General features: G+C 47.7%; 1 protein-coding gene across 1 annotated transcript in view; it reads right to left on the reverse strand.

Moving 5' to 3' along the window:
• Positions 1-7: 7 nt before the first annotated feature.
• The window catches only part of LOC311203711 (uncharacterized protein), a gene marked incomplete at both ends in the record, with an annotated part of 28,258 nt that continues 2,994 nt past the window's right edge, over positions 8-25,271 (reverse strand). The window contains 14 exon segments of the mRNA XM_084278468.1: positions 8-17; positions 1,595-1,658; positions 3,980-4,030; positions 4,452-5,231; positions 11,500-11,662; positions 11,666-11,742; positions 14,307-14,430; positions 15,703-15,830; positions 16,987-17,115; positions 17,543-17,671; positions 19,737-19,865; positions 20,233-20,367; positions 22,528-22,591; positions 23,840-24,003. Of these exon segments, the coding sequence (XP_084134594.1) occupies positions 8-17; positions 1,595-1,658; positions 3,980-4,030; positions 4,452-5,231; positions 11,500-11,662; positions 11,666-11,742; positions 14,307-14,430; positions 15,703-15,830; positions 16,987-17,115; positions 17,543-17,671; positions 19,737-19,865; positions 20,233-20,367; positions 22,528-22,591; positions 23,840-24,003 (2,147 nt within the window).

A 25,271-nucleotide genomic window follows, 5' to 3' on the forward strand; every position in this document is an offset into this window, starting at 1 on the left:
CCTTCAGCTACAGAAAGCTGTAAGACAAAAAGAAAGGAAAATAAAGAAAAAGCTTATCTTGAGAAATAGGGATAGTGTTTGCTGCAATACTGAGCTGTAGTAACTCCAAGGACCTGTTCTTTTCAGAGCTGATGCATGACAGGATGCAAAAGGTGGCAAGAAGCGAGACAGAGAACGAAGTCTCCCCCCTCTGCCCGTAAAGAACCACAACTACCCCTGAAGTTGGAGCCCTCTCCAGCTTAAGCACTGCCACAGATGCTCCCGACCCACCATCAAACTGACTGCAAGCACTTTCTCCAACACCAGGCATAGTGGCAGAGCTTGCAAGGGCCTAGGGCTCCAGACTCCGTGACCTGAACTCTATGACCCTGTCTGCTTAAAGGAGAAGCTAAAGAAACCTCCAGACACGCCACAAGAAACCAGGGAAATTTACTTCCAACCTACCTAGAAGTACAATGACATTCATTTACACTGAACAAGTTCTCCACTGCACACAATTCCTGTAAAATCCAGGTCTCGTACTGCTCTGGTGAGTATCAGAAGTGACAGTAATTGAAAACTTTGGCTTTTCTTTTGAAGGCCACATTACATTGAAAGTATCTTCCAGCATCTTTGACTACACCTGTACAGTGCACTACTTGTGGAAAAGTAAAGCTATGTGCTTATTTAAAACCCCCTAAATTAAGAGAAAGGCCTCAGGAGATGAAAAGGAGAGGATGAAAGACTAAGATTAACACCTGGAGATTTTTGTTCTTCAGTGCAGAGGAAGTCACCTAAAACCCCCTGCTTCCTCCCAAGTCTGGTAAACCAGACCGAGATTGTTTGTACCACTCCCTGAGGTAGCAATTCCATAAGGACATTTTAATAACATAAAAACCCTACAGAAAGGAATTTATGTCTGAAAAATTGGCAGGAAAATATTTTCCATCATATCCATTACCTCAGTAGCTACTGAGGACTGACAGCTTACTACATTTAACAAGTATCAGAGGAAAAGCCTTAGGTAATGTGTTGAGTAAAAGTACTCACAGGTATTTATAAAGAACTCCACTTACAAAAATACAGGGGGGGTTCCTCTAAAAAAAAAGAAAAAACCCTCACTGCTGTTTAAAATGTGTATACAGCTATGTTTAATGTAGAGGGAAAATTACTGTTATGACCAAACTGAAAAATACAAAAAGTAGGATGCCAGTGTTAGTCTGGACAGGCTAAGGAGCATCAAAAGCAAATGAAAGCATTGAAATCACAAAGGAGAAAGTGTATTTCCTCTTACAACCAATGTGTGTTGTAAGAGGAAATAAAGTAACTCAAGATTAAGCATTTGAGCCCAGACTCGGAAAGCAAGTATGGTTCCTGTGCAGCACACCTCCTAAAACCTCTGATGACCCAGGGACTGTGGGTTCTGAGTACCTTTTCAATTAACTTGAAAGCTTCTCTGCAGACAGGATGAAAGGGTCAGTAACTGCCTGGTGGGGAACAGACTGACCTTGACGAATAAGCACATCTCAGCATCCCTCAGAAAGGAGCTACACAGCCCTCCCCTAATGTTCACTAAGCAGAAGAATTTGCAGTAAGATTTTGTCTTTTCACTCACCTACGGGAGTTCACGTTCCTCCTCGCAGAAGTATTTCTAAAGTCATTCTTCTTCCAATTATACACTGCAAACAAAGAGAATTTCCCACTGTGCAACATCTGTAATCACTGACCAAACCCTCCCAGAAACACTTTCTTTCATCAAGGCTCCTTTCAGCTGCTGCTTGATTTCACCTCTGTCGTGGTTTCACCCCGGCTGAGAGCCGAGATCCACACAGCTGCCTGCTCCTTAAAGGAAAAGAGCAGGGAAAAGGGAAGGGGGGGAGGGGAGGGTAAGGGGTAAGTGGTAAGGGAAGGGAAAAGGAAGAGGAAGGGGCAAATAACCCCAAAACCAAGAAATAAGAGGCCCGTGGGTTGGGATAAGGAGAGTTTACTAAGATAACAGAAAGATACAATATAACAATGTTGACAGGACTCTAGAGCAAAAATATATGAAGCTGTTGATACACAATGCAGTTTCTCACCAAACCACACAACTCAGCCCGTGCCACCCAGAGCCGTCCCAGAACCCGACCGTCCCCCAAGAACCGCACGTCCCGGAGCCGCCCTCGGCCTTCCTCCCGTCAGCCCCCTGATATCCTGGGCAGGAGGTAACTGGCGTGGAATACTCTCTTTGGTCAGTTAGGTCACCTGTCCTGGCTTTGCCCCTCCTTTCTCATGAAGAGCTGAGAAAGTCCTTGACTGTCTGACAGCAACCAGAAACATCAGGGTGTTATCAGCACTACTCCCATTTTAACTCCCAAACACAGCATTCCATCCGCTGTTACAAATGAATTTAACTCCATCCGGACCAAAACCAGGACAGTTGAACACCCTTACTGTTGTTATTTTGAAATCATAGAGGGCTTACATAGCTCCACAAGCCACTGATGACCACAGAGAACTGTTGGTCTAGTATACAGTGTTATCTTCATGGGACTACGTAAACCCAAAGACACAGCTACACAGAACCACATGCATTCAACCAGTTTGTACCAACTGACGTAGGGTAAATGTCATGATGCAACAGCTCCAGCACCTGCAGACGATTTTGCCCAAAAGAAACGTTTGTTTTTCACGGCACTATAAACGAACTAGAAAGGGCAAAGCACTGCAACAAGGTATCCTCCAGAAACAGACTTCCTGAAGCATCACTTCTATCCTATGCTAAGAGATCCTCAAGGGTATGGATTTCTACTGCCAATCATGCTAATTCCAGCTAAAACCACAAGGGATCTAGCACTTCCAGCCTGAGCTGCAACGCTGGAGCACAGGGCCCTGAGAGCAGGCATCTGAACACTACCCAGTGCCGGGAGAAAGCCTGGTCACCAGGAGGGTGACTCGCAGGAGCAGATCACTATACAGGACCTAGCAAGCTATCAGGAGCTGGAAGTTCCGTGAAGTGCTGGTGGTTTCCAATACCACTGCCAGTCATCACTGAGGCCGCAAGGGGTCTTGCTCTGTAGCTTCATCTGCCTCACAACCCACAACCGTAACGCTGCAAGAAGCCCCAGAGCCTGCCAGCAAGGAGCACTGGGGCCAGTGCAGCCTTTCTTTAGAAGGACAAGACGGTTCAGAGTAAGGGCAACAAGACAGACTGCCTACACCAGAATCAGTCTGGTGAGGGGCAGACACCGTGCAGTCGCAGGTGTGCTGCCCAAGGGGGGAAAGTCGCCCCGACGGGACGGCTGCCGGAGCTCGTCCCGGGGCGGACCCCGCCGACATTCCTCACACACACAGCCCGGCAAAGACCTCAGCGACCCTCCGCCCCACCTGGCACAACCTCCCGCGCTGCCCCCAGGACCGCGTCTTAACATCCGGACCTGCCTACAGGGCCCCAACGGCCCCAGACGGCACCCGGGACCGGGGGACACCCACCGCTCGCTCCGGGATGCCGCCCACCGCCCAGCCTCACCCGCCCCAAGCCTTCCAGACGCTCCCTCCCCGCCGCCGCCGCGGACGACGGGTGCCAAGGCGTGCCCTCCTCCCGCCGCGACACGGGGCCTCACCGAGCCCATCCTCCAGAGCCCACCGCCTCTTCCCGCTGCGCACCGCCCAGACATTCTGGCCCAGCCAGAAGGCCGCGGCCCCGAGCACCTCCGGGTGGCCCCGCCTCCCAGGAAAAGGCTCCTTCGGGCTCGGCCGCAGGAGCAGCACAGCTCCCCCGCCACGCTCGCAGCGGACCTCGCGTCACGTGGGGGTGCCGGTCCCGCAACCTGCCCCCCACCCCCCTCCCGGCCCGCTGCGTGCCGCCTCAGGCTGCGCAAGTCGGCAGCTGCCCAGCTACCCGTAACCCTCGTGCCTTCATCCTCTGCCAGCCGGAGAGAAAACAGTTACTTCAGTTTTACAGCCTTTACAAAGCACCAGGCAACCCTCCCAGCTGCCCAGGGTTTCCCCCACAACTCACCTCTGCTGCTGCCAGTGCACTTCCTGGGTCCAGTGAAGGTGGTGGACAGCGCTGGGGTGGCGAGTGATGGGGGTGTGCCCCAGCTGCTGGACCGGCTCTGGTGTTGGCAGCTCCTGGGCCCAGGTCTAGTTTTCCTGGGAGGGTGGCCTCTTGGGGGGCTGGGAAGAGTCCTGGGAGCCGCTGGCCCTCCTCTTTGCTGCTCGTCTTGGTCTCCCAGGGGCACGGTCCCTGCCCTGGCTGGCACTGGAGGGACCTGCCACAGCCTGCCCCAGACCCGCCGCCGGCTCTTCACGCTCCCCGTGGATGGGAGAGGGGGCGTGGTGTGGGCTGGTGGGATGCCCAGCAAGAGCAGCGGCCGAGGTGCTGGGGCGCTCCTCTTCCCGAGCCCCTGCTGGGCTGCTGGAGGGGGCTGGTCCAGGGGCAGGAGAGCCGGCTCTGGAGGCAGCAGGATGGGGGGCAGAGGTGGGCCTGCCCTCCCGCGCCTCGGCTGCAGGGCCATCCTCCAGGCCCAGGAGACGTCGGGCCTCCCTGCGGCAGCGCCGCACGGCGACACTGATGAGCCGGCGCACGAACGACACTGCGCGCTCCTGCAGGCTGGGCTGCAGCAGCCGGACCAGCACGTCTTCATCCAGCCCGTATAAGCCCAGGACGGCCCGGATGAGGTCCTCCAACACATCTGCTGTGGAAGGCTGCCGTTGAAATGTGGCCCTCAGGTGGTGTTGTAGCCACGGCAGAAAGCGTTGGAGGAGGGCTGGGTGCTCATCAAAGAGAGATGCCCAGGTGTCTGGCTGCAGGCCACCCACTGTAGCCCTGGGCACCGTCTCCACCGCCGGCGGCTGGGCAGCTAGCGGGCGAGGGGGGCTGTCGGTCCCCGGGTGTGCGGGCGCTCCTCCAGCTGCAGGTATGGCAGGCCATGTTGAGTCCTCTCGTGGTGGTCTGATGTGGACCTCTTCAAATTCATGGTCTGCCCGCACCGAGTGCAAGATGGATTGTACTCCCCTCTTGCAGAGGGGGCACTCAGGTTTGCTGTTAGCCCACCGCAGGATGCAGGCGTAGCAGAACTGGTGGAGGCATGGCATCACGAAGGCGGCGTTGTCAATGCTGTCCAGGCAGACTGGACAGCGGTGTTCCACCTCCGTGGCCATGCTGTTCTGGCTGCGGTGGGCTGGGAGGAGCTGCGGGTGGTGAACTGCTTCCTCCAAACGGCGCTGCAGCAGCTGGAAGCTGCGCTCGAAGATGCGCCGCGTGTGCCCTGGACACACCCTTCAGTATCTCTGGGATACGCACTGGAAAACCGTCCTGAGTAAGGCACCAGCACCAAGCCTTCGCTCAGCACTCCAGCCTCGCTGGCTGCTCAGCTGGAGTCTGCGCTTGAGGCCGTTGGGCACCCCTGTGTGCTGGGTTACAGGGCTGGGTGACGTCACGCTTGTCCGTTGGTGACCAGTAAACATGGCACTCAGGCAGCTTCCAGAAGCTGCCATGTCAGATGACTACTTTTTGGTGGTCTTCTGGCTTTCACAAACCTTGACGGACAATAAAACACAACAGAACAGAACTGTCCCTGGTGGAAGGAACTCCAACAATCTTCTAGTCCGACTGCCCGACCACTCCAGGGCTGACCAAAAGTTCAAGCCTGTTGTTAAGGGCATTGTCCAAATGCCTCTGAAACGGATGGGCACGGGGCATGGGCCATCCCTTGAGGAAGGCTGTTGCAGTGTTTGATCACCCTCTTGATACAGAAATTGATCCTGAGCTCAAGTCTGAACCTGCCTTGACACAGCTTTGAGCGCTCACTCACATGCTCTGGCTTGGCCGGCCATGTGTGGAGCCAAGCGTTGCACTTGATGATCCTTGTGCATCTCTTCCCACTCAGGATATTCTGTTATTCTGTGAATTTATACTTGTGCCTGGCACCCACCCACCCAAGGTGCAGAAGCCAATAGTTTGTCTTGTTAAATTTCATGCCCTTGATGACTGCCCCATGCTCCAGTGTATCTACAGCCCACTGCAAGGCCTGTTCTTGCTCAAGAGACTTAACAGCGGCTGCCGGTTTAGTAGCATCAGTAAACTTGCTAACGGTGCATCCAACCCCTGCCCCCGGATCACTGATAAAAGGATTGACTGGAACTAGCCCTAGAACTGAGCCCTGAGGAACAAGCCCGAAGCACTTGGCTCACTCTTGTGGGTTTTCTCCTGCCTTTCTCTCCTTCCATTATGCCAAATCTCATCCTTGATCAAACGCTAACTAAATTGGAATAATATTTAAAGCAATAAATAAGTAGAACTAAAATAAATAACAATTTCCCACACATCTGCCTGTAACCAGTGTTTGAAATGAATCCTTGGAGGTCAGAGTTACAAAGGAGAAACTGCCATATGCTTTGCCCCTTTATGCTGCGTTTGTACGTTGTTACTGGCTCCTTAGTCATTATTCCAAGGCGATCATTGTTGTTATTATTATTAATTTATTAAAGGGAAAATATCTTGCTTTTGTGAAGTCAACTTCCCATCTTTCTCAAGGGTAAAGGTTAAAGTATTCAAGAGACTGGCTTGGAAGAATTGCCCTACTTCTGGACGTGGCTCGTCTAGGAACAGGCAGAACATCACAGAAGTTTAGGAGCTCAAAATCAGCCTTGATTTCTGTCAGAGTTTTGCGTGGCTGGGTCCTGGTGGAAAAGGGGGCGGGGGGCTGCAGAAAATGGCTGCTGCAAGAAGCAGCCAGAAGCTCTCTGCAGGCCCGAGAGAGTAAACATGGGCTAATTCAAGGCCAGAGTTGCTGCTGAACAAGGCCGAGCCAATCGTCCAATGTCACAGCGCATCAGGGAATCACATTTAGGAGAATAAAAACGCAGGCAGGTGCATTTTCCCACCAAAGAGGGGAGTGAGAAGATGTAAGGAGCTGTGCAGGCAGCAAGGCCGGGGAGGGCGGGAGAGGAGGCCTCGCCCTGCTGCTGGAGAGAATGATGCCCCTGCAGCCTGTGGAGAAAGCCATGGTGGAGCGGGTGTCCCCCCAGAGCCCATGGAAAAGGCTGAGACCCCACCTGCAGCCCCTGGAGAGGCTCCACGCTAGATGAAGCAGGTGGAGACATAGAGGAGATGCTGTGACCCACGTTAGAGCAAGCCCCTCCCTGTGCCGCAGTGCGGGGGAAGAAGGGAGTGAAATCATGACCAAAGTCTGAAGTGATAGAGCAGCTTTGGTGGGCGTCTGGCCTCCAGCCAGGGCCAAACCACCACAATTTATGACAAAGCATCTCAGGAACTACTTGCTGTCTCTAAGAGAGAGACTTGTATGCCATCAAATACATGACTTGGTTGTCCAGCATGGGTAAGTGTAACATGTTTTATAGTTCCTGCGCTATTTCTAGACCCACCCTCAGCAAAAGAAAGGGAAAGGAAAAAACGTCACAGCATTCACATCTTTCATTAGAAACTTTATTCCATCAGCCTACAGGTACATGAGGTGAAATAAATGGTAGTGAAGGGCAGAAGGACCAACAGCAGTCATCTTTGGAAAACAGAAACATTTTCACAACAAAACACCATTTTGTTACAGCTAAGAAAAAAAGCCAGGCACACTTGATAGCTTTTCTTTAAGGATGTATTACAGTTCAGTCACACCAAAGTGAAACGTTGTGGGCTAAAACTGGGAAGTTCTGTGCTTTAGCACTAGTACAAGCCTACCAAACCACATGATTTTCTGGGCAGCAATTAGGAAACACGCATCGTTCTGTCAAAATTTCTGTCCAAATGAGCTGTGTATTCTTCAGTCTGGACTTCAGAGCTTCAGTATAAGGATCATTAGATGGATACCTATGTAATGAAACAAATTCAGTCATGGTCACGGTACTTGGAGAATCCAATAGATCTTAACTGACACCTTGGCCACTTTGGAGTTTGTTTTATTCTGTATTCCCTTCAATATGAACTCAGCTTTGCAGATTGTCTCAACAGAAAGTATGAATGCACTGAAATCTTCTTTCCCCTAATCTGCATGTGCATCTCCAATTAAAATTTATGTGACTTCTCTGAGTACATCAAAATAAGGACAAACTTTATGCGTGACTGTGTTGTGATTAAAATCTTTGCTTAAAAGCCTTTAAGCCTTTTAAAAAACCTTGAGGTTCATGGTGTTTCTCCATGACCACCATTAGTACACCTACATTATGGAAAACCTCAAGTTTCTACTTACTACCTCAATTAAAGTCAGCTACACACCTTGTGCATCGTTTTGCACTTTAGTAAACTGGTACCAAGTTGCTCCCTTTTCAGTGTGACATTTCTCACTCTTGTAATGTGACTGTTTAGCAGCAAAGCTTCTCTTGCCGTCCCTGTCCCTGGTGAAGGCCTTTCTCTTAGTAGACAGTACTTGCTGAAATTACTCGTCAGCTTACTCGTTAAATTCCCACCACAATATAGTATCTCTGTTTGGATTTAAATTCTCTAAAGAGCATACTGGGATCTACAGAAAGGGCTAGATGATAAGCATGAAGATTAAGTTGGGGGGGTGGTCTCTCAAATTGACAGATGAGTGTCCTTCAGTGGAAGCCTCCTGGGGCACAGAGGGGACAGTGGGATTGCCAACGCCAGTCCCACGGGCTTTTGTCCTGTGGCTGTCATTTGACAAAACTATGTGAGCCCTGCAGGTAATCTGTTCAGAGTGTCTACCAGCGATCCTTCGCTGAAATAAATTCAGGGAGGACTCGTGCTTCCTGCTGTATGCCGTACGATGCAACTGCCTACCCCTTTTACCTGGGCACAGAGCAAATGTTGGGACACGCTGCTCCCAAGAAGCTGGAGAGCTACTGCCAGAAGAGGGTGGAGGAGCCTGCTGGGGCTCCATTACAAGCATGTTTTCCGGCACCATCACCAGCAGCAGCAGCTAGAAACAGTCCTGCCGCACCTGATGCAGGGTTCTAGAGGTAACTTGGCACTGACACAGAATGTCCGGTCTGGATCAACCATTTTATTTCCAGCTGAGATGTTTGGGGAACAATTCTGCTCCAATGCATCGCTACCTTGGCAGATTTCACAGTTCCCAACAGGCTGTTCTGGAGGGAGAGAAAGGAGCCTGTTGGAAAGGTGCTCTCCATGCAGAGCCAACAGAATAAGCTAAACTTTAAGGAGGGACTGGTTTGGACTTTCCTTCTGCTTCCTCGTTACTAGCCTTGACAACACCACCTTGATGTTTTTTCCCAATGAAGTAGGTTAAAGTGTTATGTATTAGGTAACCACCTCTGACAGACATGGGGACGACACGAATTCTGCCTTCAATCCTCTCCCTCTGCCCAGAGGTTCCTTCAGCCGGACAAAATAAAGGCCAGTTGGCCAAAATGCCAAAGAAACGCACACACGGTAGAATATTTTTGCAATTACAACTAGATGGCTAGAACACAGACACACAGCATAGAAATGGAGACAGGAGTTAATAAAGAATGGGGGGTACATGTGTCACATTATCAGCGATGCAAAAGACCAGCTTAAGCACGTGTTTCTCTACGTCAGCTATAAAAAAGAAAAGGTGCCTTTTTAGCAAGTATGCACAGAGATTGCTCAGTTATTTCTAAGAATAAAAAAAAAACAGAATACTTGACAATTTTTATCCTCTATTACAGACATTATTACTACCTGTTTATAAAATGTAAACCTTTCCTCGCAGTTAAGATTTACAGCAGTCATCACCTTTGTCCACTCCTTACATAATCAGTCCCTGGTGGCAAAAATAAACTGATGTAGCACACACCTTTTCTGAAGTAATTACTGATATGTTATGGAGCATTAGTTGTGTAGTGGCAGAAGTAGTGGTCAGAACTGCAACGTATGGAGCTGAATGGCAGCTCCTAAGGATAAAAATCCTTAGAAATGTTGGGAGAACTGGTGCGTTTTGGAGGAATGTCTAATTGGGAACAGAAAAGGCAAATGGTATCCTATGACAGAAGACATAGACTTTATTCCAGCCTAGAGAGCATTGGGATAAGGAGGATTCTACCAGACCCCCAAGTTTTCTGGAACTACACCAGCCACAGTAACGCAGGAACTCGATAGGGCACCTGTCAGTGAAATACAGCCTCTGGGGGGGAAGATGCTGGTTTTCATGTCAAGAAGAGGAAACAGATTCTTTCTATCCCTCCCATAAACTTACTCCAGCTGTGTTCAGTACTTAACTGCTCCTGTGGGTCTGCATGGCCAAACCAGCTCAAGGACCGATCCGCCACTGACCAAGGCCAAGCCCATCAGCACCAGTCACAGCCCCTCTGTGGTCACATATTTAAGGAAAAATCCCACAAGTGGACGCTTTTTGCCACCAGAGGAGGGAGTGAGAAGATGAAAGAAACTTTGCAGACACCAAGGTCAGTGAAGAAGGGGAGGAGGACGCGCTCCAGGTGCCACAGGAGAGATTCCCCTGCAGCCCGTGGAGAAGAGCATGGGGAACAGGTTGTCCCCTTGCCACCCACTGAAGATGATGGGGAGCAGAGATGCTTCCTGCAGCCCGTGGAGAGGCCCCAGGCTGGAGCGGGGAGACAAGTGTAGAAGATGCAGTGACCTGTGTTGGAGCAAGCTCCTGGCAGGACCTGCAGCCTATGCAGAGACAGGCCCCAGGCCACAGCACGTTTTCTGGGGGCACTGGGGGGCACCAGGATGGAGCAGTGTGGGCCTGAGAGACTCAGAGACGTTCTATGATTTTATGACTGTACTCCATAGCAGTGACCCACGCTGGGACAGCTGGTGAAGAGATGGAGCCCTGTGGGAAAAGACTGACGTTGAAGAAGTTTGTGGAGGACCCCATGCTGGAGGAGGGGAAGAGTGTAAGGAATGCCCACCCCCCCCTTTCCCGCTAAGAAGGAAGATTACTTATGAGGAACTGATGGAAACCCCCATTCCGCCACCCCCCTGTGACACCTCAGCGAGGAGGAAGGGAGAGAAATAATGAATAAAGTTGAGTCTTTGAAGAAGGGAGAGGCAGGGACAGGCCTTTTAGGATTTGGTTGCACTTCTCGTTATTCTACCCTGGTTTCTGTGCATGTGAGTGTGGTAAGATGGGTTTTTTCAATTCCCTGTTGAGTCTGTTCTGCCTGTGACGCTGATTGCGGAATGATCTCTCCCTGTCCTTATCTCCACTCCTAAGCCTCTCAAGAGGTATTTTCTCCCCCAGCTGAAAAGGGGAGTGAGAAGAGTGTCTTTGCTAGGAACCCGGCCTCCAGTCAAGGTGCAACCACCACAACAGCCTAAAATAGAGTGCGATCAAATGCTTAGCTTACGCTGTTGTTTAAAGACAGGCCTTCAAACCAGGGAAATTGAGCGCTCTCTCTAGGTTAGAGATCAGAGCTGAAGGTATTTAAAGCTCTGTCCTTGTGAACTCTACCACTTCCCTGGAAAAGAGATGGGTGGAGCAGAAACCAGAACCTGAACGTATCGCTTTTTTAGCTGATTTTTAATGTGTTTTGAGTAACCTGGCTCAAAGGAAAAAGTCCTGTGCTCTTTGTTCTTAACCTTCAACATCGAGAAGTACATTTTGCACTTACCAACTTCATAAACGTTCCTATTGGCTGAAGCAGAGCCAGCGATCTCAGCATACGGGGAGTCCCCGCGTGCCGGGGACTTCATTTCCACATAGCCGCATTCTGAACTTCTGGGGACAAGAGCTGGTGGGTCTTTTATAGTAGCGTAGGGGTTCTCAGAACTACTTTACGAGCAATTACTTAAATTATATTGGGAGTTCTTCACTAGATCTGCAACAAGAAAAACACGTGTTTCTCTCAAGCATGCTAGTAGTATGGACATCAATGCTACACAGGGTGTTGAGTTCTAACAACTCGCTCCCCATCAAATATTTAAATAGAAACCAGTCATAGCACTTCCAAATGGTTAGACAGTCCTTAATGAATCCACTTCTACTGCTATTCTTGTTTATGGCCCTTGGTCTTGTCATCAGCAAATTCCTGTTGCAGTCTGAGAACTGTCAATTCTGGTTAGAATAGTAGCTGGCATTCAATACAGATAATCCCAGAGTGGTTGGGGTTGGAAGGGACCTCAAAGCACATCTAGTTCCAGCGCCCTGCCGTGGGCAGAGACACCCTCCACTAGACCAGGTTGCCCAAAGCCCCATCCAGCCTGGCCCTGAACAATGCCAGGGAGGGGGCAGCCACCGCTTCTCTGGGCAGCCTGTGACGGGGCCTCACCACCCCAACAGAGAAGAATTCCATCCTAACACCTGATCTAAATCTAACTTCTTTCAGGTTAAGGCCATTACATTTTGTCCTTTCACTATATGCCCTTGTAAACAGCCCCTCTCCAGATTTCTGGTAGCCCCCTCCCTGTTAGGTAGTGAAAGGCTGCTACAGAATATCCAGAGCCTTCTCTTCTCAAGGCGGAACAAGCACAACTCTCTCAGCCTGTCTTTGTAGGAGAGGTGCTCCAGCCCTGCGGTGACCTTTGTAGCCCTCCCCTGGCCTCACTTCAGCAGCTCAGTGTCTTTTACTGGGGAGCTCAGAGCTGGACACTGTACTTCATGTGCTTTCACTTTCTGTGCCTTGGGCACTGTGGCTTGAGCACTTGCCAGAAAAGACTGAGGCAAAAAGTCATGAAGTACCTCAGCCTTCTCCAGATCCTGGGTAACTGCATCTCCTGTTTCCTTCTGGAGACAAGGCCAATTTTTCCTCTCACCCTCATTTTGTCACTGATGGAGCTATAGAAGCTTTTGATGTTGCCCTTGATGTCTCAGGCCAGATTTAATTCTGTCAGCACTTTAGCTTTCTTAACCTGGTCCCTGGCTGTTGGAACAGTTTCTCGTTATTCCCCCTAGACTACCTGCCCATGCTTCTACCCTCTGTAGGCTTCCTTTCCCTGTCTGAGTTTGCCCAGGAGCGCCTTGTTCATCCAGGCAGGTCTCCTGGTGCATTTGTTGGGCTGCATCTCTCCAGAGCTTGAAGGAGGCAGTCCTTGAATACTAACCAGCTGTCCTGGGCCCCTGGTCCTTCCAGGGCTTCGTTCCATGGTACTCTACTGAGCAGGTCCCTGAAGAGGCCGAAGTATGTTCTGCTGCAGTCCAGGGTAGTGAGCTTGCTGTGCACCCTCCTTACTTCCCTGAGGATCTAGAACTCCAACATTTCATGGTCACTGCAACCAAGATTGCATCATGGTACTCTGTTACAAGCATTACAGAAGTCTAAAGGAACTTTCTCTAGACAGTCTCTCTCTAAACAAAATACACAGTTTCCAAGAACAAAATTAGGTTATTTGAGAAGACCTAAACCAACTAAATTTATTCCTACTCCATCTTTATTTACTAGGTCTCATGTCAGCTGTCCTGCTGTTTTTGCCAAGCCTGACACCCAGGTCACAAGCCTAGAGCTACCCAAGCAATCCCACTGCACCTTCTAGAAACCAGGCATAACATCAGCATTCCTCCAGTCTTCCAGAATCTCCCCATGCAGTGGGGTAGCCACAGCCAGGATCTCTCAGAAGTCCCAAGTGCTGGTACATCTGCTCTAAGAAAATGTAAAGCTGAACTCTGAGCGTTAAACTGTTTTCTTAAAAACCCCGCGTCTCGGCCGGAGCTGTTGTTAGACCAAGGCTAGGGATGGGCAGGGAAAAATCCTGCTGCAGACTGCTTCTGATGCTGCACCTGATCCCCAGAACCTGACAGTGAGAAGGACTAGAAATGAAGGTAATTAAATCATCTAAAGAATAATGGCACTCAGAGTCCCTTCTAAGGCTTTCACTGGGCAGAGACATGAGGAGTGTGATCCAGCCTTTTTGGGATGCTTGAGATTGGGAAAGGATGAAGCGACAACAGGATACAGAAATTCTCACCCCTTCTCAGGAATTTTCTTTTGACGGACAATGTGCTGTGTTTCAGCAGACAGGAGGCTTAGCTGGGAAGATGCTGCTACAATTTACATCTGCAGCAGCCCAGATGATGAGAAACTACTTCAAAAAGCCTTGATTCTGTGTGGTGGGGATTAGAGAAAAGGATTCACCCAACCCCACACCTATTTAATCAAAGTAATTTTGCCAAAGCAGATCCTTATTTACAACACCCATTGATTTATGAAAGTAATTAGTATGAAAATAGTTGTATGACAATATGATGAGAGTTTTGCATATCATGTCTGCACTGGGCATCAGGTGGATTCACCGCTCCTCACAAGGAGTCACTTTTTTGTCTCCTTGAAGAAAGGTCGAACCCATAACCCTGAACCTCACGCACAGCCAGACCACCTTGGCATTACCCTGAGCGGAGAACCAGGAAAAATTCCCTGCTTCCCTCTCTATCCCAAACACAGTAAATACCATTCACCCTCTCCTCCTCCTCCTTCTTCCTTCTTACCAAGCTCGTTGAGGTAGCCACCATGTTTCCAGTCTGCAGGCAATGTTCCCGCGTAGTCCATGACAGTTCCTCGTTTTCCAGGTTCCACGTTTTTAAGGTTCACAAACAGCTGATTGGTTTTGGCCTAATTCAAAGGAAGACAGATAACAGAAACTGAAACTGATGGGAAGTTACAGGATTTCCAGGTGCTAATCAGGCAAAGTGGTTTGGGTTTGCGTGGCCAGGTTTTGGTAGCGGTGGGGGGCCAGGGGTGGCTTCTGCAAGAAGCTCCTAGAAGCTTCCCCTACGTCTGACAGAGTAAATACCCGACGGCTCAAGGATGGACCCACCGCTGGCCAGTGACGAGCCCATCAGCGATGGTGGCAGCACCTCTGTGATAGGATGTTTCAGAAGGAAAAAAACCCACAGGCAGACACTTCTTGCTGCCAGAGAAGGGAGTGAGAAGATGAAGAAACTCTGCAGACACCAAGGCCAGGGAAGAAGGAGGGGGAGGAAGCGCTCCAGGCACCAGAGGGGAGACTCCCCAGCAGCCCATGGAGAAGACCATGGTGAAGCAGGCAGTCCTGCTGCAGCCCAGGAGGAAGATGCCGAGTAGAGATCCCAGCTGCAGCTCCATGCTGGAGCGGGTGGACACACCTGAAGGAGGCAGTGACCTCATGGGAAGCCTGCATTAGAGCAAGCTCCTGGCAGGACCTGCAGCCCGTGGACAGAGGAGCCCACACCGCAGCAGGTTTCCCTGGGGCAAGCTGTGGCTCTGTGGGGAAGCAGGCTGGAGCAGTCTGTCCCTGGAGGTCTGAGCCACATGTAAGCCACACCGGGGCAGTTGGTGAAGAGCTGTAGCCCCCATGGTAAGGATTCATGTTGGAGAAGTTCATGGAGGATTGTCTGATGTGGGAAAGACCCCACACTGGAGCGGGGGAAGCATGTGAGGAGTCCTCTGCCTGAAGAGGAAGGAGCGGCAAAGACAATGTGTGATTAACTGGCCACAATCCCCATTCTGCCCCCGTCCTGTGCCGCTCGGGGGTAGGTGGCAGAGAATTTGTGAATAAAGTTGAGGCCAGGAAGAAGGGAGGGGTGAGGGGAGGTGTTTGAAGATTTGGTTTTATACCTCATTATCTCACTCTCTTTTGATTTGGTAGGAAATTAGATGCTTTGCCCATGATGTTACCTGCGGAATGATCTCTCCCTGCTCTTATCTCAACTCATAAGCTTTTGGTTATATCTTCTCTCCCCTCTCCAGCTGTGGAGGGGAGTTATAGAGCGGCTTTGCTGGGCACCAGACCTCCAGCCAGGGTCAACCCACCACAAAAAGAAACCAAACCTGAAACATGATGGAACCAAATGAAATAAACTAGAAGCTAATTGACAGAGGAGCACTGAGATTTTGATGCTCTACCTTTGCCAGGGTCAGTCTGTCCATGTTGTTGACATGAGGTGCGGTAGCGCACTGAGTCAGAGTATGATAACTGGGGTTAGAGAAATAGTGACTGTTGGAATTTCCACCGGTACTGTGAGGGATGGCTTCTGAAAAGAAAATAAAATCAACAACTATCAATAGCATGGCATTTCTTTCTGAGGAGAAGTTTTTGACAGCTCTGCACTCATTCCAAAACCTAATGGGAGAGTTTCTGGAAAGAGCTACCTAGGAAATTGCCATTCATTTGACGGATTTAGGGACACAGAGCAGGAACTGACAGGTCACTTGAAGCAAGAGCATGTTACTTGCTAACTTACTTCTCTCCTGAGGTTCCTTGCTCTCTTTTGCCTCTGCAGTCACTGTCCCAATTACAGAGAATTTTAACCACCAAGTTCATAGCAACACTCTCTAGTGCCTCAAGAGCACCCCCACCTTTGCTGACAGCTCTTTCTTGGCTCTGAAAACTCTTTCTGCCACCTGCTGCCTGCCTTAACAGCTGTGGGCAGAAGACAGCAGTGCCTGAAGTTTCACGTACCCGTTGCGTCACTCCCAGGTTTGCTCTTTGCCTTCACTTGTTTCAGACTCGAGCCTTCAGATGGAGCTTCTTAACTGTATCGGGATTACAGATCTGCAGCACCACGGACGCTACCCTTTGTTCCTAGCCCTAAACTCTGTCTGTCCATGGCCAGCAGATGGCAATGTGTCACCAGTGGCAGACCCCTACGGACAAGATTTGCTTCGAGAGGATCTCTGTGTATCTGGGAGACTATGAGAAGGGAAGAGGGAAAAGGAGAAGGGAATTGTCTCTACTTGGGATTTGGCTTTACTTGTACTGGGCCTGCCACTAAGGCCGTGAAATTAGGAAGGAACGAAAACCGAAAAAGAAGAAAAGGGTAAAAGACAATGAAGAAACAGGCAAAACAGCAACCAATTGTCCTTCTCCACCAGACTGTCAGGTCTCCCAGGCTACTCAGAGCCCCGTGCTTCAAAACCCATGCAGTCGTATGAGCGGAGCCAGACATCTGGCTGGTGTCACGTCATATGACATGTGTGCCGATGTGGGAAGACAGCAAGAGATAAGGTCTTCATAACCAATTCTGCAGGTTTTCTCTGGAAAAAGCCCAGGTCCAACTCCTGAAGCATCTACCCCATTAAGACTCCCCCTGAAGCAAAGAGGATGTATCAAAACACTGGCCAAAACAGAGACTCCCCTGACGGTTGAGTAATTGCTCTTAGGCACCAACACTTGCCATTCCTACTCACTTTGCTCACAGTGCTTCCCCATGAAGCCCGTGCGGCAGGTGCACTGCCCACTGATGTGGTCGCAGTCAGCTCCGTTCTGACACTGGCATAGCAATGCACAGTCCTTCCCGTAAAAACCCAGGGGACATCCTGCAATAGAAGGAGCGGGAAGAGAACTGGAGTGAAGCAACTGCTCCAGAACTAAAATGCAAACATCCTGGGTAAGTATATTAATGGACTACAGCCAGTACTGCACATCCGCAGGGGGAGCATCTGAATGTCAGAGTCATTCATTCTGTGTGTGCACATGACAGACTCTTCCACAGGGATGCCCAGCCGCAGCCAAAAGTTGTCTTCCTCTAAAGCAAGGCTAAAGAGGAGTTCAAATGTAGTTGCCAGCACTCTGCCAGTGCTTATGCAGCTGCCTCCCCTGCTACCGCGGAGGTAACGTGTAACATCTTCTGGGCCAAAAATGCTTAGCAGAGTGGGAAGACATCAACGACTGAAATGTGAAAATACCAAAGGAAAGTTCTGTCACTCGTTTATAGACCAAGAATGGATGACAAAAGTCACTTACTCTGTGTACAGTAAAGGCCAGTCCATCCTGGGGTACACTTGCACTCCCCATCGCAGGCACTGCAGTAAGCTCCATTATGGCAATTGCACGTGTGGATGCAGTTCGGTCCCCAGTGGGAAGGTGGGCAAGCTAAAACAACCCACAGCAATTCATTAATTGATCCCAAATGACAAAGATCAGTGATATCCACAAACAGAGCTGCTTACATTCACATAGAAGCACTGCTTCACTTGGTGTTTGTTGTTTTGCTTTTAAAGCCATTTCTTGGGCTACTCCATTCTGAGCAAATCGCCACAGGTTGGGTTTTCTCTAACTAAGGACTTCTTTTACTCTACATAAAAAGTGTTGAAAAAAATTGGAAGTGTCGAAAAAGCCAGCAATTCAAACTTGATCCTCAGTAACTAGGACACTCATACCAGCTTTCTCCACACAGAAAGCCAAGTAACTTTCCTCTTTTCATTATTTTTTAATCTGCAAGCAGTTACGTTGAACACAGCCAAAGGTATAAGTCTTCTAAGCCTCAAAACTGAAGGAGTACAAACAGAGAAGGTTGAAACACATCTCACAGCCTATAGATTTAGGCTAAATATGAAGCTTAATTCTTTAATTTCTAATGTTAGAGTCTAGGTAATTACCTAAATAGAGTGCAAATGATCAGGACTGTACCTTTATCAAGTGGACTCTTGCTGCTGTGGTTGCATTGATGAATATAGTATTTTTTAAAAAAAGTAATTCCTGAATCCTTTAAATGCAAAAGGACTCATCTATGTGTGGGCTGCATTTTTGCAAAGTGGTGGTTTTGCCCAAATTTCACTTCATTAAGAAATATACTACATTGTAGTGACAAAAAAATAAACACTAAGTTTGGTTTTTCTTGTTTTTGCTTCATATGTGCCTTATGATTCTTTTTGTTATTGTTTTTGTTTGAAAATAGTGGTCAGCTATGAAGGAATGTAAATCCCATACAGATGAAAGGTTAAAAGTTTTAAGAAGGTTACTGGTTCCAGAAGAATTTAATGGAATCGTTATTTTCCATGTGAACAAAAGGCCTGTACACAAAGCAAAGAAACTTGCTCTGTTACAGCCCATGAGCATAGTCTAAATAGATGCTTCCACTCATATTGCTGGCACCATTTTCTTGTTATTGATTTGTGAGTAAGTCTCTCCTCCTCCTAAATACCCCTATTCTTCTACTCTCCAAAATACCTACTTATTTTACCATAAAACCAGACGCCTTTCTTGCTACTGGCTTCCACAGGAATCGGCTCAAGATTTATCTTGCTATGATACTTAGTTGTGCATGCCAATCACTTCACAGAATTTAGACAGCAAAGAGTTTTTTTTCCAAAGTCACCAGCTGCTACATTGCACTGGTACAGAGCTAGTTAACCTGGACTAGCCAAGCCATAAATGAGTTACCGTAAGTGACGTGAAACCAATGTGGGATGGTATTCGGAAATGCACCTCCCTGGAAATCAGCACAGTCTCTTTGGAATGTTGACGTATCAGGCTTTGGTGTGGCTTCTTTTATTCACAGAAATGGGTTGACTGAAACTTTGGAATACAGTGTTTTGGACCGTGTGGATTTTGGTACTTCATGGAATTGGATCTATTTCTCGTGAGAATTCTGCCTCAGGTTTTTCTCTCCTATTATCAGTATTTTCATAGACCTGACAAGGCATCTGGAGAATGCTGAATTATTTAATAAAAGAACTCCTATGAAACATAATGAAATTAGGGCCTAGCACTCTGAGTCAGTAACAAAGTCTTCACTGGTTTAGCATACCAAGGCAATACTCCTCAAGTGAGGTAGAATGGCAGTAAAAAGGGGTATCTGCGTTGTGCTTTTATGTGGCAAGGTTCTGGTGGCGAAGGGGGGAAGCAGGGGTGGCTTCTGCAAGAAGCAGCCAGAAGCTCTCTGCAGATCCTCTACAACTCTTCTTGGGCAGTGAAAGACTGAAAATTGGTCTCTTCTCTCATATTCTCCATCCCACTTCTTAGAAAAGCCAGAGTGCAATTATGTTGCTGATAGTGCTGATAAACTGAAGAAGAAAACTTTCGGATTTCTTCCTCCTATACCACACAGTCCTCATTTCTGACTTGGACAGTGGGTTTTTTACTAAATACTAGATAATGTAAATAGCCAAACCTGAACTGATTGTTGTTAAAAGAAAGGGGAACATTCCATACTTACGTTGAGAGCAGTCACTACCAATCCAGCCAGGGTAACACTGACAGGATTTATCAATAGGATTGCACGTTCCGTTACTGGTGCACGTGCATATTCCAATGCAGTTCTTGCCAAATCTGCCACTGGGACATACTGGAACAAAACACAATTAGAACTCCTTAGTAATCAGAATGGGATTACCTTTTCTTTATTTCAAGAGGAATCTTGATACTAGGATCAAGACAGGTACTGCTTAGTATAATGTTCAGTAAGGCATTAGAAATTCTGGGAAGCCCTTTATACATGCTCATTATACAAATAATAGAAATAACAATACAGTGGGTTTCATACTGTAGGATCAAATGTTCAAACAGTTTAAACCTGCTTAAGATTCCTAATTTATACGCTGCAAGCACTACAACAGCAACTGCTGTTGGTTTTATGGCTTCCAAGCGACGGAAGGAAAATTGCTGAAGTGCCTGGTCTCTCTGTCCCAGAGAGTCTTTACTACAACTTGTACCTTTGTTACAGAGGGCTCCTGTAAATCCAGGTAAGCAGTCATGTAAGCCAGTAATATGGTGGCAGGGACCACTGCTGTGTACACACTGGGGGCATGTCTGGCTGCAGCGGTGTCCATAAATCCCAGGGGAACAGACTGGAATCAGAAAGAACAAACCGTCATTCCTTCCTACACTTTCTATACAGCCGTGAACTACTCTTCAGAGCACTTCCTGACTCTGAATTAGCGCTGCTTTCTAAATACACAAGGCTGGCAATGGCATCCTCATTATTCGTGCAGTTCAAGGCTTTACACTCACAAATGGAGATTTGCTCGTCTTCCTCTAAGGTTTGCTATATCCCAGCTCTTAATGACTTAACTGACATTCTGTTACTTGTCAGGCCATGCTGACTTGGGTTGCAGGTGAAATGCATCTCTAGTTTTTATGTTATACACATTTGACTACACATTGTATGTCCTCTCCAACGCAAACAACTCCTAAGGCATATTTGAAGAAAAGTCATTTAAAAAGATAGACTGGATAGTTTTATCTGTAGAGGAGTATGGTCATCTTAGACCTTGACTTCTTACCTGTTTCCTAACTTGGAAAACAAATAGCCATTACTTCACTGAGAAAAACTTACCAATGTTTTCCAGTGATCCTTTAGGTACTCATGACATGATACAGCCAGCTACACATCACCTAACTTTTAGAGAACCTGAGACCAGAAATAGGAATTCACTTAATTCTTACGTGAAAGGCACAAGTTTCTTTTAAAAAAGGAGGAAAAAAAAAGGGGGGGGCGAGGAGGACAGACAGGGGTTCCATAAAATCTCCTCCTTTGCTGCTCTAATCCCTTCTGGTATTTTTTTCCTGATAAATTAGAATATTAGGTAACGCATCAAGAGAAATAGCTGTTGCACAGCAGCACAATTAGCACAATGCACAATTAGCACTCACAGAACTTAACTTGGAACCTTTCCCGTATTTTAATTTCATTCAAGATTCAGTCTTTTAATTATACACTCGATACGAGTTACATGGCTCGATCTCCCTAGAGATCCTCGCTGTTTTGGTAGGTAATACTAAACACCAAAAAATACCAAGTCTGATGGTTACTTTAACAAACCTAAAAGAAAAAAAACCCAAGCTATTCTAACATACTTTGTTGAATTTAGTTCCTTCCTCTATTGTCACAAACCCTTTGCCTGCTGCTCCACTTATTATGCATATACATATGTTCCACAACACCTTTCTTAATCCTACCTTCTGATGCTATCTCTGCAGTGTAACTTTATAGAGCAGCTATTTGAGACCGTGTTATGAAAGTATTGCTCAGGAGTATTGCTCTGACATGTGAAGCGTGGGAGGAGGATATTTCCAGACACCGAACAGAAAGCAAACTATGCTCTTTATGTCATACAGTGTGTCCTGACATCACCAACGTGTTGAAACTAGTCCGTTACACACGCTGCTGTGATGACATCATTCCAGGACAGATACTCCATTTTTTCTAGAATCACGCACAAAGTCTCTTTCTAGCAAAATCTTTTTCCTTTCCATAGATGAAGATTTCACTGAAGCCAAAAGCAGTGTCTCCTTTCCAATACCTGAGGTCACGCAGTCAAGGTCTGTGCTACGCCTGAAGTCGTCATCTCCACCCAGGATAGTTCTATCACACCGGCCAGCTCATTTTTAGAACCTGTTACAAAAAGATGCTACACTTTTACTACGGACTTTCAAATCATAGAATCTACCTACTTTAACCTGGCTTCATTCGTTACCATACTTTTGGTCTCTGGTGATTTGTCTGCCCTAGTGTCTCACAAACTACTCATCGATGGCACAATGACAATACTACTATTTTCTCATCATTCACTCCAATTACTTTTATTATTTTTGCAGCCTTGCCATTTCCCAGCGGTATCTGAGTGACTGAGGGGAGGTCGCACTGCGGCTTTTGGGACGACAATAAGGCCAAGAACACTCTGGGCTCAGTTAGGTGAGTGCTGGCTGTGGCAGCCTCCCTCTCTTTCTGTGAGGACTCCTGTGGAGAGAGTCCACAGAGACTACTGACCCTTGAATACAAACAGGAAAGCTGAAGCTTGCAACGCTACAGTATCGCACGGAGACACAAAACTCCAGAACCCTCTGAGAGGGGCATACTTAAGAGTGTCAACTCCATCTTATGGAAGCTGGAAGAGTTTTCCCAACACTTACATAGACATTTAGGTGAGAACTCAAATCCCTTCCTGGAGATAAAAGGTTTGTGATAGCATGCCCTTCTGCAGAGTTTCATCATGTTTTCAAATTACCTTGCTCTCCATAGACAACAGTGCCAAACACAAATTCTAATGGATAACCAAATACAAATACTTCCTAAAACCACAAGGAAAATGCCAGAGAAACCTTGCAGAAAAGTGCAACAATTTTCATGCAGAACAAAATATGTGCAGAGACACTTGAGTTCTCAAGTTTGAAAAACCTAAGTGGAAGCACAGCTTCTGCACAACTGATCCTCTTTTTGGCTGCCAGAGCCAAGCTTTCTGGGTTCCTGCACGCAAGGCTTTACGTACCAGAGCTGCCAGCACAGCCTTGCATATTTACAGCTCTTCACCACTTCCTGAGGAATGGTTCTGTGAAGGCGCGCAAGGTTTCAGATTGACCCGTCTACCCTCCTACTCCCAGTTTGCCTGTGGATCCCACACTCAACAACATTTCCATACCTGTGAATCACAGATGGAACAAAACAGCCACAGAACTGGCCCCTGTCTCCTTCCAGCCCCACACAGTCCTCCTGTAGAGCAGAGAATTTATTTAAAAACTGGAGTTTCTAAGAATTTCCTAGAAAACCAAACACTATCACTGGAAAAGATGGAGCCAGTTTTTCAGAGAAAGAGTTCATGTTTTGACTACAAAATGTAATAAAAAACAGTTATGGAATAAAACAAATCGGTTTTGACTTTTACCATTTTAAAACCTTTGAAATTAGATATTTTGATTGCTCTCCCCAAGCACAAATTGCAAGGTGCAGCAGACCTGATGAGGCAATGTTATGGCAGTGCAATGATTTCTAACTTTGCACTTCTCAATGTCGGGGTGACAGCGTCAGAGCCCCAAGAGGAAGGCAAAGACCTGTCTGTCACTGCACTCTTCGCAGTGCCTTCTCACAGCTGACTAAGAATGAAGGCAACTTCTCCGTTCATATTGTACCAGAGATAGAAGATAATGTAATCAAAACTAGGTTGTTTGATGTTAAGTATCTATTTCTGGCACATTCTTTCCTCTCACAGTTTTTTCTGCTTTAACAGAAGCACTCTGGAGAGCATTTGATGCCAACGGGGAAAAATTTGGGTCTGTGTTTTTCAACAAATTCTAAAGGAGCTGGAGAAAAGTCTGAGGCTCAACTTTAAAGCATGGAAGCAGGAAGAGTTTTTCATCTGTGCATCTTAACTGTGTGTTTTCTGCACTTCAGTGTGTTGCACTGCAGAGTTCTTCCCAAAGATTTGTCGTCATGTGTCACCAATCTTCAACCCAGTTGTGTATGGGCTACCAGGAGCAGTCCTCCTTGGAGACTTATCCCCCCGACAAAATTCAGTGCAAAATCTGGTGAAATTATGAAACTACCTGGCAAGGGAATTCACATTTTTCTCCTCTCCAGCCTGGAGCACAGGTACAGGTTCCATCCAGAGCTTTGCAAGCCCCTCCGTTAAGGCACTGGCAAGTTAAGTTACAGCCAAGCCCCCAGGTACTTCTGGGACAATTTATTGAGCAATCTACACCATGCCAACCTGCCAAAAAGAAGAATTTCAAGTGACAAATTAATCCAAGTTTTCCCCCATTCCTCTCTGAGGACGTGTTTCACTCTGCCTATCAGGCAGCATCTTTCGGAGATGTGCAATCCCAGGGTACCACTAGCTACAAGCTAGTAGCAGCAGTTTCAGACGAGGACTCGTCCACGTTGGAACAAGGGTGGTGAAGGGCACCTCCTGACATCTCTGCACAGCACACATTTGCAGATGGGTGCCACCGTGCAATAGCAATTCAGGGCAGATTGGCAAGGAAAACACAGACACCTTGAAATTACACTACCAAGCACCAGAGGATACTGAAGGTTTAAGGCATGGGTTGAAAAAGCAAGGACTGTATTCCCTACATTCAAGCTGCTGCTTTCATCACTCTTCCGCCAGTACTGAACAGATGGAGTTCTGCAATACAGTTTATTTTTTTTATTATGCTGGGTAGCAATGATTTGCAGACTGCACGCTGGAGGCAGAGAAATGGAAATAGATTTTTAAAAATGTGACCATCTGATACAATAGAAACGGCAGGAGACAGTCTGACGTGACCATCAGCAGTGACACAAGCCAAGGTTCTAATTTTGTACCTTGTTTACAGCAAGCCAAGGGAAAAGTAATTCTACACTGAGCCTAATCAATAGACTGTGCAAAACACATGGATTGAAACGAAGCCGCCTCGTGCCCTGGATAGAGAACTTCACATTTAGGGGTCATTTCAGGCAAAAATCAGTCCCTGACAGTGGTGGGCAGGCACGTGCAGTTTCTGAGGGGGTACAATGTCCATCAGAATTACTGCTGGGAGGTGAGAGCCAGGCAGGGAGGTCAAGGAGCGTCAGTCTAGTCACACGAATACTGGGAGACCTAGAAAGTTTCTCACAGAAGCAGGGAACAGCGCGCAAAGGCTTGGAAGGGTCTTAGGCAAGGTTTTCTCAGAGAGCTGGTGAGGAAAAGAGCATTCAAATAGAATAAATTGCCAGTAGATACTAACATCAGTGCTAAAATGACAGGAAGAAATCGGTGCCTCTGTGTGGCTGAGAGGGGCAAGGGTTGCAGCCAGAGGTCATGCACACCCAGGCTGAGGGAAACCCGCCTATGCATTTCGACTAGGCAGGCTGCTGTCAGACACATGGCAGGCATGCCTGTGGTACATCCAGCAGATGACAGCACTGCCACCAAGAGAGAAGTGGTGGCACACCTCAGGGTAAACACCAGTAATTCACTAAGCCGCAGCAGCCTCCAGCCCACTGAGAACACAAACA

Source organism: Gallinula chloropus, assembly GCF_964237585.1.
Source record: "Gallinula chloropus genome assembly, chromosome: Z".
Classification (NCBI taxonomy): domain Eukaryota; kingdom Metazoa; phylum Chordata; class Aves; order Gruiformes; family Rallidae; genus Gallinula; species Gallinula chloropus.